The following is a 14,598-nucleotide window of genomic DNA, read 5'->3' as shown; positions in this document are numbered from 1 at the left end:
AACACATCATGTAAACCAACAAATAGCTGTAATTTTCTGTTTTTGTTTCTTGTGTTTTTATGACTTGTTGCATAGCTTTTATCAAATGTAATTTTATTCTTATTATTTATGTTTCAAAGTATATGTCAAATTAAAATTATACTACCAACCATGTAAAAGCCCTCTGGGCGTTAAATAAATAAATAAAAATAAAAATAAATGACACCATTAATGGATACCAGTTTTTGACAACACTACTACACTTATACTGTAGTGGTGTGGTTTTATCAACTAGCGACAAAACTGATATTAGAACACGATTATTAAAAAATAAATAAACAATACCTACTACTTGAGTGGTCACATCAGTAATCCAAAGATTTCAGCCCTTTATAGCTATTATTTCACGGACCTTTCCTTATTTCGAGATGCAGAACTAATCTACCATTGCCGCCCGGAAAAATGAACCTGCTCTTAAATGACCTTACGCCCGATGTCAACACTTTGAACGTGAATATTCAAGTTAAATTAAAGTTCAAGATTATGGCACCATCAAGTGAATCAATAACAGAACGGTATGTATGAATGTGACCGAAGCACGGAGTGTGTGTCAAGACCGAGTTGTTTGACGGTTCGTCCTCTCTGCTTACACCTACGGAAAAAGGAGTTATGGTTAGTCGTTTAGTTAGTTTATGTTTTTCAACACAAAATTCTTATGATTAATAAACTAACCGACTAATAAGGATTGTAATTCAAGTATATATGTAAAATAAAATAAATAAATGCCTTTTAGGCCAGTGCAATTAGCGATTCGCGATCGAAGTAATTCCGGTAGTCCCAATTTTTTTATATGTTATATAAACTGATCCCCTGATGTAAAATCTGATTTTCCGACCTTGGCGCACCTGTGCTCGCGCCGCCATTTTGAAAAAACTGGCCGAAATCGGGCCAAAATCTAGTTTTTCCCAAATATCTCATTTCTAATGCAAATTTTGGCTAAAATATTTTAACAAGTATAATATAACATAAAATAACCTACAACTTTTGTAATTAAAAATTTCTTCTATCTCTAATAGGTACCGAGGTAGAAAGTCGTAAAGTTGCGTATATTTTTGAAAAAACAAGTTTTTTGCGCGACTAGGTTTGGTTTTTTATAAATACCTCGTTTCCAGTACAATTTTGTGAAAAATTTATTAATAATAATTTTGTAGAAAATAAAATTTCGTTAAGGAAATAGGTATATAATTTATATTTTTTATCTCTATTACGTATCCAAACTCTAATCCACCAAAACCAGGCCAAAAATTGAAACTGAGGTTAGGTGTTTAAAACTTGACATTCCTTGATTTTATTTTTCTTTAACAATTATTGTTCTAAGAACATATACGTTGACAACAATCGTCATGCCTGTGTCAGACCTAGCTATAAATATAGTAGATAGACTATTTCAGCATATCGGTCGCCATACATTCCCAATGGGAAGACCACTAAAATAGGCCAAGCCACTACATTTGTGCTCGCAGCTTGGTCTGACATGCCTATCAACGTAATCACAACATACATTTAAGATTATTAATACAATTAAGATGATAAGGTACATAAAAAAGATAAAAAATTGGTATTTTCGTAAAATTAACATTTATTGACATTATTTTCTTTATTAGTTAAGTTGTCAGCATAACAAAAAAATAACATTAATGGTAGATCAGTTTAGACAGAAGTACGAGCCCTTGACTATAGTTTCTTACTTCTGGCCCTGCATAGCTTCTTCGTCTGTCTTATCACCCAAATTTGTGGCGACTGGGTCATCATATTCCTGTCATCGTCATCAACGAAGGCTTCTACAGCATTTTCGCAGGAGTTGCCATTGCAATGAATGCAGAGTAGGGAACATTTCAAACCCGACTTTCTGCAGGTGCACTTTCCAGCGCAACCTTTTTTACATTGACATGATATGAAGTTCAGCAAGGCCTGAGGTGCAGCTTCCTTCAACATTGTTACTGGAGTAAGTAACCCAACAGCATCCTTTTTCCACCCCCATTCAGTCGGATCTTTATCGTGATCAAGCCAAGTCTGCACTTGCAAGGATGTCCTTGAAGCGTGTTGCTGGACTGCATCTTTGGTGGGTGGTAGCCTGGATAAATTGAATTTGTTCTTTTTTACTCCTTTGACGAAAATGATGTACCTTAAATTTTCCAAATTTGATTTCTCGTTGCCGCCATACAAAAGTGCAAATAGTTGTTCGGCAGCCAAAGTGATTGTTTCTGTCTTTGCTTTTGGGTCTTGAAATACACGAACAAGTTCATTCACTGAGTGGTTCTTGAGAAGAATATTACAAAATTTGTGTTTGCCTTGACCGAACGGAGCTCCAGTTGTATCGCAACCACTTATGGCATGAAGTAATAAAATGTTTTCAACTATTTCAATGTGTTTAAAACATTTTTTCGAGTACAACGCGTTAGAACTTTTTGGTAATATACGTTGAGAGGTGAGAGAGCTGTGAGGAGTACCAGCAGATCAATATCCTGACCAACGATTATGACTACATCATGTTGAGATGACAACGAATTTGCTGTGTTCACTATGAGAACGTCAGCATCCTCTTCAGCTTGTACTGTCGTTATGTGGGATCGTGCAAATGAGGTTCTGAGTAGGGAAATAAAACGAGACTTGTTCTTCTCATTTCCCAGAAACTTTTCCTGCGGGTGCATGCTTTCAAAAAACAAAACTTCAGCAGAAGTTGTAACTCTGGCACGCCGTGCTCTTTCCACCCCTTTAGTGCTTTTCTTTTCCATAGAATCTGGGTATCCATCGAATACCACTACTGCATTGGATCCATAGTGATTTTGTACATATCTGACATATTGCTGGAAAATTACTGAAAAAGGTTGAGCACGAGCCCCATACAACTTTGTGCAGTAAATATCCTCCATCAATTACATGTATTTTACTGCTTCCCAGTTCTGTATTATTTGGTAGAGGGTTTAATGATGAATAAAATATAGACTTCGTTCTTTTGCGCATGCCTTCTTCTGAGAAAAGAGACAATGGTACAGGAGAGAGTTCATATTGAAAATATTATTTAAGTTAATTTTCAGACTTTTTGGCAATACACATACGATGGAATAGCATTAATGGATCTATTGACATAGTCACACCCTGATTTTTGACACTGCTGGTCACCGCCGCAAGAGAAACTATTGCATCATTACGTTTTAAGTGTAGGTTTCCAAAGTTCTTGTTGATAACTTTAGACATAGCTAATTTCCCCATCTTTTCAGCCATGTGACAAGTGACTTTGCTATCCCCGATTGTGCCACTGCTAATAGACATAATCACGTTTGTTTTAGGAAATGGTTCATGGCAAGCAAACCAATCAATGAGAGTTTGAACGTCTCGATCATCCCTCTTAATTCTTGCAGGCCTCATCTCTACATGTTGCTCTGACATTCCTGATTCAATCCCACAAAATGACTCGATACCCTCACAAATGTTATGCAGATAAACGAATCCAGCAGTCCAACGAAGGATGGAACTGTCTGTGATTCCCCGTCCTTGGGTCAAACCTCCAGATGTTTTCATCGATCTCATCAGAGTTTGTTCGATGGTCATGTCAGACCAAATCCCTGACCAAAATTTATGAGACCGTCGGATCGTAAAGTAGCCCTCTTTTGTAAATCTTTCATACTCGATTGCACTGAATCATTTCGCACTGAACGCTGCTGTGACACTGACGCTGTGAAGCTCCGCTCCAGGCTCAAGACGTGACACGCGGCAACTGAAGGGAACCAGAGGGGAGGAGTAGAAGGGTGGGGGGTAGCCCCCCCCATACCGAAGTGCCCTATAATAAATTTATAGATGTTTGTATTTAAAAATGCAAAAAAAATCTAATAATGTGATAATAAACCGTGATAGATTTTCTGTGCGTACCTACCTGGATTTGTTTATTCTTTATATCGGTAAAAAACTATATAAACATAAAAACGGCACAGCTTTTTTTGAAATTTTATGTTCTACATAATTGGTATCAATAAAATTTTCATGAAATTCCACCGGAAACGAGGTATTTATAAAAAACCAAACTTAGTCGCTCAAAAAACTTGTTTTTTCAAAAATATACGCACCTTTACGACTTTCTACCTCGGTACCTATTAGAGATAGAAGAAATTTTTAATTACAAAAGTTGTAGGTTATTTTATGTTCTATTATACTTGTCAAAATGCTTTAGCCGAAATTTGCATTGGAAATGACATATTTTGGAAAAACTAGATTTTGGCCCGATTTCGGCCAGTTTTTTCAAAATGGCGGCGCGAGCACAGGTGCGCCAAGGTCGGAAAATCAGATTTTACATCAGGGGATCAGTTTATATAACATATAAAAAAATTGGGACTACCGGAATTACTTCGATCGCGACCCCCTTTTTGGCGCTAATTGCACTGGCCTATATTTCTATCGCACGTATAAATAAAGATTAAAAATAAGTAATGAATTCTCAAAATCAGAACCACAAAGAAGTAACTTGCGATCTCGACTGCAAGGATTTGAAAAATAATTATTCTAAAATTAATATTAATTAACGCTTCAAAGATTTGAAATTTTACTCACGCAACATTTTGACTGTGTCTATCGAGCTGAAAGTGATTATATTGCTTGTGAAAACAGTTTAATTTCTACCCCATTAACTTCCAGACACATTCGAGGTGGCCTTCTGTTCGTCTCACTTAATATATTCTCCTTCGAAGCCTTTTTAATCCGTTCTTTCATTTCTTCAATTGTTACTTACTTACTTCGCTTTGTGATTATTTTAGCAATCACTATTATTATTGGTAATGGACGTTTTACTTGTTGCCCGAAGTAAATTCGTACAAACTAGTACTGGGCGTTTATTACAATCCAATAAACGTCAATCCAGTAAACTGTTGAATATAACCGTTGAAAATAACTCCGACGTTAAGGCCCCGTAGTAAGTGTTCAAAGATGATTTGAAAGGGAGATAAGTAAATACGGATGTTAGAGGGAGCGCGCGCTAGAGCCGAAATCTCTCGACAAAAGATTTAGTTGCACTTAAAAATACACTGTTATTTTGCCTATAATATATACCTATAATATATTAAATAACAGAAAAAACGTGTCACTAATAATTTTCGGAGCTTACTTTTCGATCTTTTTTTATAGGGGAATTTCATATAATTAACGTTTCGGCATAACAAGTGTATAGATATCTTCAAAACTATTTTTTTTGTAATTTAAAAACTTTTAGAGTTAAAAAGAAACATGTCATCGGCAGAAATTGGGAACGCAGGGGCTTGATGTGAAACTAAAAAATCATAAATATAATAATAATAATAATAATAAAACATAACGAGTCAACTCCATGGATAGAAAATGAAGAACTCAATTTTTCAGGCATTGAACAAATGAGTTTTTCTAATATATCGGTTGAATTGTTAACCAAAATTATTAAAAATACTCATAATTGGAAAGCCACGGGTTGCGATTGGATACATAATTTTTGGTACAAACGTCTGACTACTTTACATCCTCTTTTGGCAAAAAATCTTTCAAAATTTGTCAGTCAACCTCAAAATTTTCCAAATTTTCTAACTAAGGGTATTACTTATATGTTACCCAAAAGCGAAAATATTAATAATCCTTCTCAGTACAGACCCATTACATGTTTACCGACAATATACAAAATTTTAACCTCTTGTTTAACAGATTTAATATATACTCATTTAGATGAAAAAAATATTTTATCTGAACAACAAAAAGGTTGTCGCAGAAAACATATGGGATGTAAAGAACAATTAGTTATCGATTCTGTAATTCTAAAACAGATTCAAACTCGAAAACGTAATTTACATACTTGCTATATAGACTACCAAAAGGCTTTCGATAGTGTCCCGCACTCGTGGCTGATCAAAGTATTAAAAATATATAAAATTAACCCCATTATTATTAGCTTTTTGGAAAACATTATGTCCTTTTGGAATACCAATTTACTTATCAATTTAAAAGGTAAGAAAATAGTAATACCGGGCATTTCAATTAAAAGAGGGATTTTTCAAGGAGACTCATTGAGTCCTCTTTGGTTTTGCTTAGCATTGAATCCTCTATCTAAAATGTTAATTAAAAGCAAGTTTGGAATAAAAGTTAAGGGTAATACAAGGGAGAGTAGTACAATTTCGCATTTATTATTTATGGATGATATAAAATTATTTTCGAATTCTGAACAAAATTTAGAGAAAATGATCGAGGTAGTTAAAAACTTTTCAGATGATATCAAAATGACATTTGGTTTAGATAAATGTAGAACGATCCATATAGAGAAAGGCAAAATTGTAGATGGGGACGAGAGTATATTTAGAAATTTCCAAATTACTAGTATGAAAAGGGATGAGGTTTATAAGTATTTAGGATACCCACAATCAAATAGATTAGACCATAGTAGTATTAAAAATGATATTAGGATTAAATTTCAAACTAGGATAAGGAAAATTTTAAAATGCAATCTATCTGCTAAAAATTTAGTAAAAGCAATAAATACTTGGGCAATACCTCTATTAACGTACTCATTTGGCATAATTAAATGGTCTAATACAGATTTAGATAACTTAGAAAGATTAATTAGAACTACGCTAACAAAGTTTAATTGCCATCATCCAAATTCAGCTATAGAACGAGTTAATTTACCTAGAAATTTAGGAGGTAGAGGTATAGTCAAAATAACTTCTTTGAAACATAATCAGGTAGAAATGCTAAGAACTTTTTTCCATAGGAAAGCTCATAGCTCAGAAATGCACAAAATAATTTGCAAGGCAGATAGAAATATTACACCTTTAAATTTATACGATGAGAATGCCAACATTTTTATAAATCCCAACCAGGAATTATTAGATTCCTGGTCAAATAAAATTTTACACGCAAAACACTTCAATTATCTCAACCAAACGTATGTTGACAAAATTAAGTCAAACAAATGGTTGAGTATTGGAGAGTTGAGCGCAGAAATAGAAGGATTTATGCTTGCAATTCAGGATAGAGTCATTAATACTAAAAATTATAGAAAGCATATAATCAAAGATACAAATCAAATTGATGATTTGTGTAGAAAATGTTTGGCTTTTCCAGAAACTATAGAACATATTATATCGGGATGTTCTATATTAGCACCGTCCGAGTATACATTTAGGCACAATCAAGTTTTAAAAATAATTCACCAAAATTTGGTAATTAAACATAACTTGATTGACTGCCGTAATGTAGTACCATATTATGAATACGAACCAAATTCATTTTTAGAAAACGAATTTTATAAAATATATTATGATAAAACTATACTAACAGACCGAGCGATTAGTCATAATAGACCCGATATAGTTTTACATGACAAAATTAAAAAAATAACTTATATCATTGATGTTGCTATTCCAAATTCCTGTAATATTCAAAAATCTGTTAGTGAAAAAATAAGAAAATACACAGATTTAGGAAATGAAATAAAAAGAATTTGGCATTCTCAGACTATAAAAATATTACCATTCGTTATTTCGGCTACTGGCATTATACCTAGCTCTCTAATTAAAAATTTAGGCGTATTAGATCTATCAAAAAATTTATATATAAAGATGCAAAAGTCGGTCATTTTGAATACATGTAGGATAACAAAAGATTTTTTAAATATTTATGTTGAGGGATCAGTAGGATTTATAGGCCCTGTTAGAAGTTCTACCGAGCCGAACCCTCTGATATGAAAATATCTGGAGACGGTGAATTTTTTTTTTTTCCCATTTGATATCTGGTGATTTGACGTGTTGTTGTTCTTGTATTGTTTTGTATTTATTTTACTTATATAATGCACTTACATAGTGTTGATTGACTAGCTGATCATTTGTGGAAAAGTGAGTGGAAGGGTTAAGTTTTTCCTTTGGGGAAGACTTAACCCGGACAACTAAATCGGAAGTTTAAAAAAAAAAAAAAAAAAAAAAAAAAATAATAACAAATTCAAAAATCTGTTAGTGAAAAAATAAGAAAATACACAGATTTAGGAAATGAAATAAAAAGAATTTGGCATTCTCAGACTATAAAAATATTACCATTCGTTATTTCGGCTACTGGCATTATACCTAGCTCTCTAATTAAAAATTTAGGCGTATTAGATCTATCAAAAAATTTATATATAAAGATGCAAAAGTCGGTCATTTTGAATACATGTAGGATAACAAAAGATTTTTTAAATATTTATGTTGAGGGATCAGTAGGATTTATAGGCCCTGTTAGAAGTTCTACCGAGCCGAACCCTCTGATATGAAAATATCTGGAGACGGTGAATTTTTTTTCCCATTTGATATCTGGTGATTTGACGTGTTGTTGTTCTTGTATTGTTTTGTATTTATTTTACTTATATAATGCACTTACATAGTGTTGATTGACTAGCTGATCATTTGTGGAAAAGTGAGTGGAAGGGTTAAGTTTTTCCTTTGGGGAAGACTTAACCCGGACAACTAAATCGGAAGTTTAAAAAATAATATTTAGGAAATGAAATAAAAAGAATTTGGCATTCTCAGACTATAAAAATATTACCATTCGTTATTTCGGCTACTGGCATTATACCTAGCTCTCTAATTAAAAATTTAGGCGTATTAGATCTATCAAAAAATTTATATATAAAGATGCAAAAGTCGGTCATTTTGAATACATGTAGGATAACAAAAGATTTTTTAAATATTTATGTTGAGGGATCAGTAGGATTTATAGGCCCTGTTAGAAGTTCTACCGAGCCGAACCCTCTGATATGAAAATATCTGGAGACGGTGAATTTTTTTTTCCCATTTGATATCTGGTGATTTGACGTGTTGTTGTTCTTGTATTGTTTTGTATTTATTTTACTTATATAATGCACTTACATAGTGTTGATTGACTAGCTGATCATTTGTGGAAAAGTGAGTGGAAGGGTTAAGTTTTTCCTTTGGGGAAGACTTAACCCGGACAACTAAATCGGAAGTTTAAAAAAAAAAAAAAAAAAAAAAAAAGTTAAAAAAAAAAAAGCCTTTTATTCTGAACTTCTGTTAAGTATGTAGCGGTTATGTCACCGCTCCTAGAGTCATCAAAATCATAACCAGACGGCATGTGTTAAAACAGCCGAGACAGCAATTATTCTTTCGAGACTTCAATAGTAATATCGGTACCATCATACGTAGACTGCTGACTTGCATATAGGGTGATGCAAACGCCCAGACAATAAACCGAGTCAGCAGTTCTGCGGGTTCGAAGTCCAGACGCTACTCCAACCCGTGCCAGACGAGAACAAAGGAATCGGCAGCTATATAAGCGGTGGAGGACCTAAGTACATCAGTCAGTCATCATCGGTCTTCATACCACATCACTCCAGTCAACAAGTTCCACGCGACATCATCCTACTCGAGATCTCCGACTCAGCGTAATGGAGGAATCGGCCACCATGGCCGGTTCCCCCCACGTCACGCTTCGATCCTTCTTCACCTCAAGTCAGTAGTCAGTCAGTCATCAATCTGCCGCCAACGATTTACTAATCTCACGAGTGACAACTGGGGGGCCCTGCGCCCCTCCGCAAAGGACACATACCCGGCTTCGCCCGTACCATCATGGACTCTATCGGGACATCATCTTAGCGCCTTGTCCGGATCGTCGTCCCTGGCAAGCGCTACTCGGATTACAAGCGCCCTGGTCCCAGCGTCTCTGACCAGCGCTTCTTCCACGCATCATGACCACCACGAGGACACGCAGCTTCCTCACTGGTCACACCGCGCCCGTTCAACTGCCTACAAGGTCCACCGCACCTTTGGCAGTCTCGTCAGCACTGGAGTGCCTGAAGACCTACGTTCTTCGCCAGTGCCTGACCTTCATCGAGTCCCGGTCACCAGCGCCCGGCGTCGACTCACTGACCCGCGCTTGACCACCACATCATCGCAGCAACCGGAGTATTCAACATCTGTCCTACATCATCTCCTCGTCACGGCAACTGACTCAATAAATGTATTATCCTGACTCTTAATAAACACTACAACAACAACATCCATATCTTACATTGTCTCACTACCAATTCCCAAAAGTATATTAATATAAGAAATGTTTTGTTTGTTATAATATATCCCGAAGCTCAGTTTTCCTCTTGGCATAGGCCTCCTCTAACAATTTCCATTAGGACCTGTCACGCGCTACTCTTCTCCATTGATGTCCAGCTGTGAGTTTTAAGTCGTCTTATCGGTCGTCATCTCATGTGTTGACGTCCTCTACTTCTCTTGCCATCTCTGGGATACCAGTCAGTGACATTTTTACACCATTTCTCTTGTGGGTCTCGGATCATATGACCTGTCCATCTCCATTTTTGTTGGTCTATTCGGGTAACTATATCGACAACATTAGTTATCTCCCTTATTTTGCTACATCTCACTCTGTCCTGTTTTTTTATTTCTGTCAAACTTCTCTCCATGGCTCTCTGGCAGCGTTCCAACTTTTTTCTGTGACGTTTGGTGAGTGCCCAAGTTTCGCATCCATAGGTGATGACTGGAATTATACACGTGTTGAAGACTTTCCTTTTTATTTGCATACTTAGTTCCTTGGATTTCAAGACTTCTTTCAAAGACCAGTATTTCTTCCATCCATTTGCTACTCTTCGCTCGATTTATTTAGTGGTTTGATCTTTGTGTGATATTATTTGTCCAAGATAGATGTAATCTGATACATATTAGAGTGGTTGGTTGGCAATTTTTATAGTTACTGGATCAGAGTTTGTAAGCAATTAGTTACGGGAGTGCTAACTGTTGGGACTTGGATCTGTTATAATGACAATAACTATTTTACTTGCCACCGGTGTAGTTGCTTGATGTTTTCTACGTATCGGTCGTACTGGATCGGAAAATCCACTAAGACATCTAGTAGGAATGTACACATCCAAAAGACCTTTCCGAATTATACATAATATCGTTCGCGATTTCACCCAGATTATATATTTGTCGCCAAGACTGCTAAAGCAATACATAGGTAGTCACATACTGCGTTGCGTTTTGTTGAATAATATTCATAGGTATTGGAAGGTAATTTGTAAAATTCGAAGCAGATGGCGCCATTGAGGTTGGCGGTCATTTACATGACAATGCTATGTGAAACGATTGAGAAGATGTATTTATGGCCATTTAAAAAAAACGGTTGATAAATTTGGTGGTTGGAGTGTCAAGCAATTGAGAAATAGAAATGCTATAGTAATTGGAAAAAAGGATTTAACCTCATTTCAGATTATTTTCCTATCAACGCGTGTACATATACTTTTACCAGAACAGTTTGAGAAATAAGTTTTAATGTTTCATTTCATGTTGCTGGCGCACGATAGAAATTACAATTTACAAACGGTTTTTTCGAGGCAGAAAATTGGGAAGTTAGGTAGCGTTTTAAGTTAAGTTTTGAAAGTGAGTTTACTCGCGCTTGTTTATATTTACATTGCTGTTAAATTATCATTTTGCTCAAATTATACTGTACTCGTATCCATAGAATAAATAATAGCACAAGAGTGTGAATATTTGCACAATCGGGGCTTAAATTTCTAATAAAAAACTGTGTTTATAAAATTCAGATGGGATGTAAATGTACGATGTCAGGCTAGTGTAATTGAGATGGAGAGCTGGGCTAAATGAAACATTATTTGTTCCTCTTTAAATGTATGGAAACCGCTCGTAGTGTTATTTTTTATTTTATAATTTTAACAGATTCCAGAAGCATCACTTTGTCTGATAGAACTAAATGTTTTTTACAAATACGAGCTTTTTTATCAATGTATATTTATCTATTTTTAAGGCAAAATCCACTATTTTACAACTGTTCACCTATGTCCAGAGGTTCTCGAGGACCACAAAGGGACAATATAACATTGAGACTTTTTAATTACAATTGTCAATAAACTTTTGTAAAAAAACTTTCGTCACGGCTTAGAAATTGACAAAGACTGACAGCATGACCGCCGACTCACTAGCACCAACGGCTGATTCGAGCGTTCCAGTTTACCCGCCGTTGCTGATATGTTAATTTATTAATTAAAGCGAATAGAAAATTTGAATGATTACAAATCAAGAATAAAAAACTATCTGGCTGTAAGAGATTAACGAAAAATTTCCGAAAAAAACAATAAAAACGACATAGAAAACAAATAAAATAGAAATGAATAACTTTAGTCCGCCTCAATACAGGTCCCCCTAGTGAGAATAATAATAATAATAATATTTGGCTAATTTATATAGCGCTGTTTTCGTGAGAAATCACCTCAAGGGCGCTGTAAAAATATATTTCTTAAATAGTTAATACTAGAACTACTGACTTATCTCTAAGACTTATATCTAGTGACTTACGACTAAGGCCTATAACTACTATCCTAGCGACGTAGCGACATATATACGAGTATTTACATATTTAGCAACTTACAACTAAAATTAATATTAACAATCTAATCTTACTAACGCCAGAAGAAGAAGGAAGTTCTATTATATTAGGGTATTTTATTGTTAGCTGGATATATATGTTAAATGAGTGAAATTAATGAATAAAATCAATCGTCAATCTTAAACGCATTTAGATGATTCATTTGCCAACAATTAAACCGATTGACTTGTTATGTTCCCGCTGATATTGGCCATTGTCCATTGGTAAGCAAGTCAATAGAAAAATTGAATGAACGGAATCGCTAGATAATGTAACAATTACAGTATAAAAAAAATAAATATTTGGATAGAATGGCGGATTTATGGAAATGAGTGTCTGAAAAAGTGAGTTTTTAGTTTGGATCTAAATTCTGTTGGGCTGGTTATACATCTCAATTCCATAGGAAGTTATTCCAAGCCTTAGGGCCGGATACTCCAAATGCACGATCACCAAACTTAGTGTTCGGATTTCGCTTAGGGTCTTTCAACCTTCCAATTGCAGATGATGTCGCCGATCTAAGACTTGACTGCCTTAGACCAGTATTTTCCGGAATGCATAGCTCAGTAATATACGGTGGCGCCATTTCGTTGATAGCTTTAAACACCATCCAGCATAGCTTGTACTGGATCCTTTCAGGACACTTCAGCCAGTGAAGATTTCGGACTAAGAATTACAATTTACTATACATATATTCTCTATCATATTTTGTGTGTAGAATGTTTAAATAGTCGCTATAATAATAACTGTTGACGCAAATGTTCCTCGTTGGGAGTTGCTGACTTCTAGATGTTATTTTTAATTCCAACCGCTAGTTATATGTTGATACAGCACTACTACAGTGTCGTCAGTGTTGTCAAACAGTAAAGTTTTACGAGAGACAACAACATCTCTGGAATACTGATGTTTAGATACGCGCTCTTCTCGATCTTTAATGGTTTTTGTATTTGAATCGTGAGTTTTGTTTAGATTAGTTTGTTGGACGGGATTTGTTTGAAAAGTTTTTCCAGCGATTTCAATTATTTACTTTAAAAGCTTCTTATTCAGGTAATACATACATGTTAGCTGGATGGTAAAGTCCTTGAAATAACCTACCAATTAAAACTTTTCAAGCTTTTCAAAGTAATACGTAGACTTTGTGAATCTAATTTAAAACAATATTTTTAATCTTAATTTCGCATAACCAACTTCTCCCAATTGTCTGGAGCCAATAGCACTATGGTGAACCCCTAATTGGGGTAGATATGTTATTAGGTTGAATGTAGTGGGGAGAGAAAGGAGATGTGTAAGGGAAGGTTGGGAAGTAGATAGGTACCTGACTATTCAGATTTAGTTACTAGACACGGTTATTGCCATACCAATTAACATTTTGATCTGAATGGTGTTCTTTCACCTACTTTTATATACGACACTTTTGTGTATCCACTATTTTTAAATGGTGGCGCAAAAGTCATCACCCTATGCAGATGCTTTCATTTATGAAGTAAACTGAAGCAAAACACACGTTGAAAAACCGTGGATCGCTATAATAATCCGCAAGAACGCGGAATAATTGTGTTATAATAATTATTTGTATTTTCAAACAAAGCTACTGCCCTGGGAAATCGAATGTGGACTTTTGCACCAATTTAATACAAGTACTAATATTGTACAATTAAATACAGCCAAGTACCTTAAAATAAAGTATTTATTATTTTCGTTGTTTCAGGACAAGCACTACCTGTGCGTGATGGCATCCGACTCTCCGGACCAGAACGTGTCGCAGTACTTCTCCCTGTGTAACGACTTCATCCACTCGGCGCGGTTGCGGGAGGGCTGCGTCCTTATTCACTGGTGAGTGCTACTCCGCACACTGTACACTTTATACTACCTAGCCCAAAACTATAGATACATTCAGTAGGAATCGTTTTTTTTTTCAGATGAAGCGATAGGTTGCTTCGCATTCTAAAAAATATCGTTCTTTGGTTTTAAAATTTTAATCAAATCTTTTTATTAAATATCTCGAGTAGAACATACCCGCATTCCAAATTTCTTTCTTTCGAATTACAAAATAATTCCCTTGAAAATTTTAAATCTTTAAGCCCTAAAAAGTCTTCTTTTGGTTCCATGATAACTCAGCACAACGACAATTTAACACACCTTTAAAAAGTGATAAAAAGTCTTACATAACCTATT

The 14,598-nt window shown here is 35.1% G+C and overlaps 1 protein-coding gene across 2 annotated transcripts in view; it reads left to right on the top strand.

Moving 5' to 3' along the window:
* The window catches only part of LOC149422208 (dual specificity protein phosphatase 22-B), a 228,845-nt gene that overhangs the window by 152,241 nt on the left and 62,006 nt on the right, over positions 1-14,598 (top strand). For both annotated transcript variants that reach the window (XM_089633661.1, XM_089633660.1), the window contains exon 3: positions 14,132-14,256. In XM_089633661.1, the coding sequence (XP_089489787.1) occupies positions 14,132-14,256 (125 nt within the window). The remainder of the gene's footprint in view (positions 1-14,131; positions 14,257-14,598) is intronic.

Source organism: Hesperophylax consimilis, chromosome 7 (assembly GCF_061612785.1).
Source record: "Hesperophylax consimilis isolate HC1 chromosome 7, BYU_Hcon_1.0, whole genome shotgun sequence".
NCBI lineage: Eukaryota > Metazoa > Arthropoda > Insecta > Trichoptera > Limnephilidae > Hesperophylax > Hesperophylax consimilis.
The sequence above is the reverse complement of the archived record's forward strand: the minus strand, read 5'-3'. Positions and strand labels throughout refer to the sequence as shown.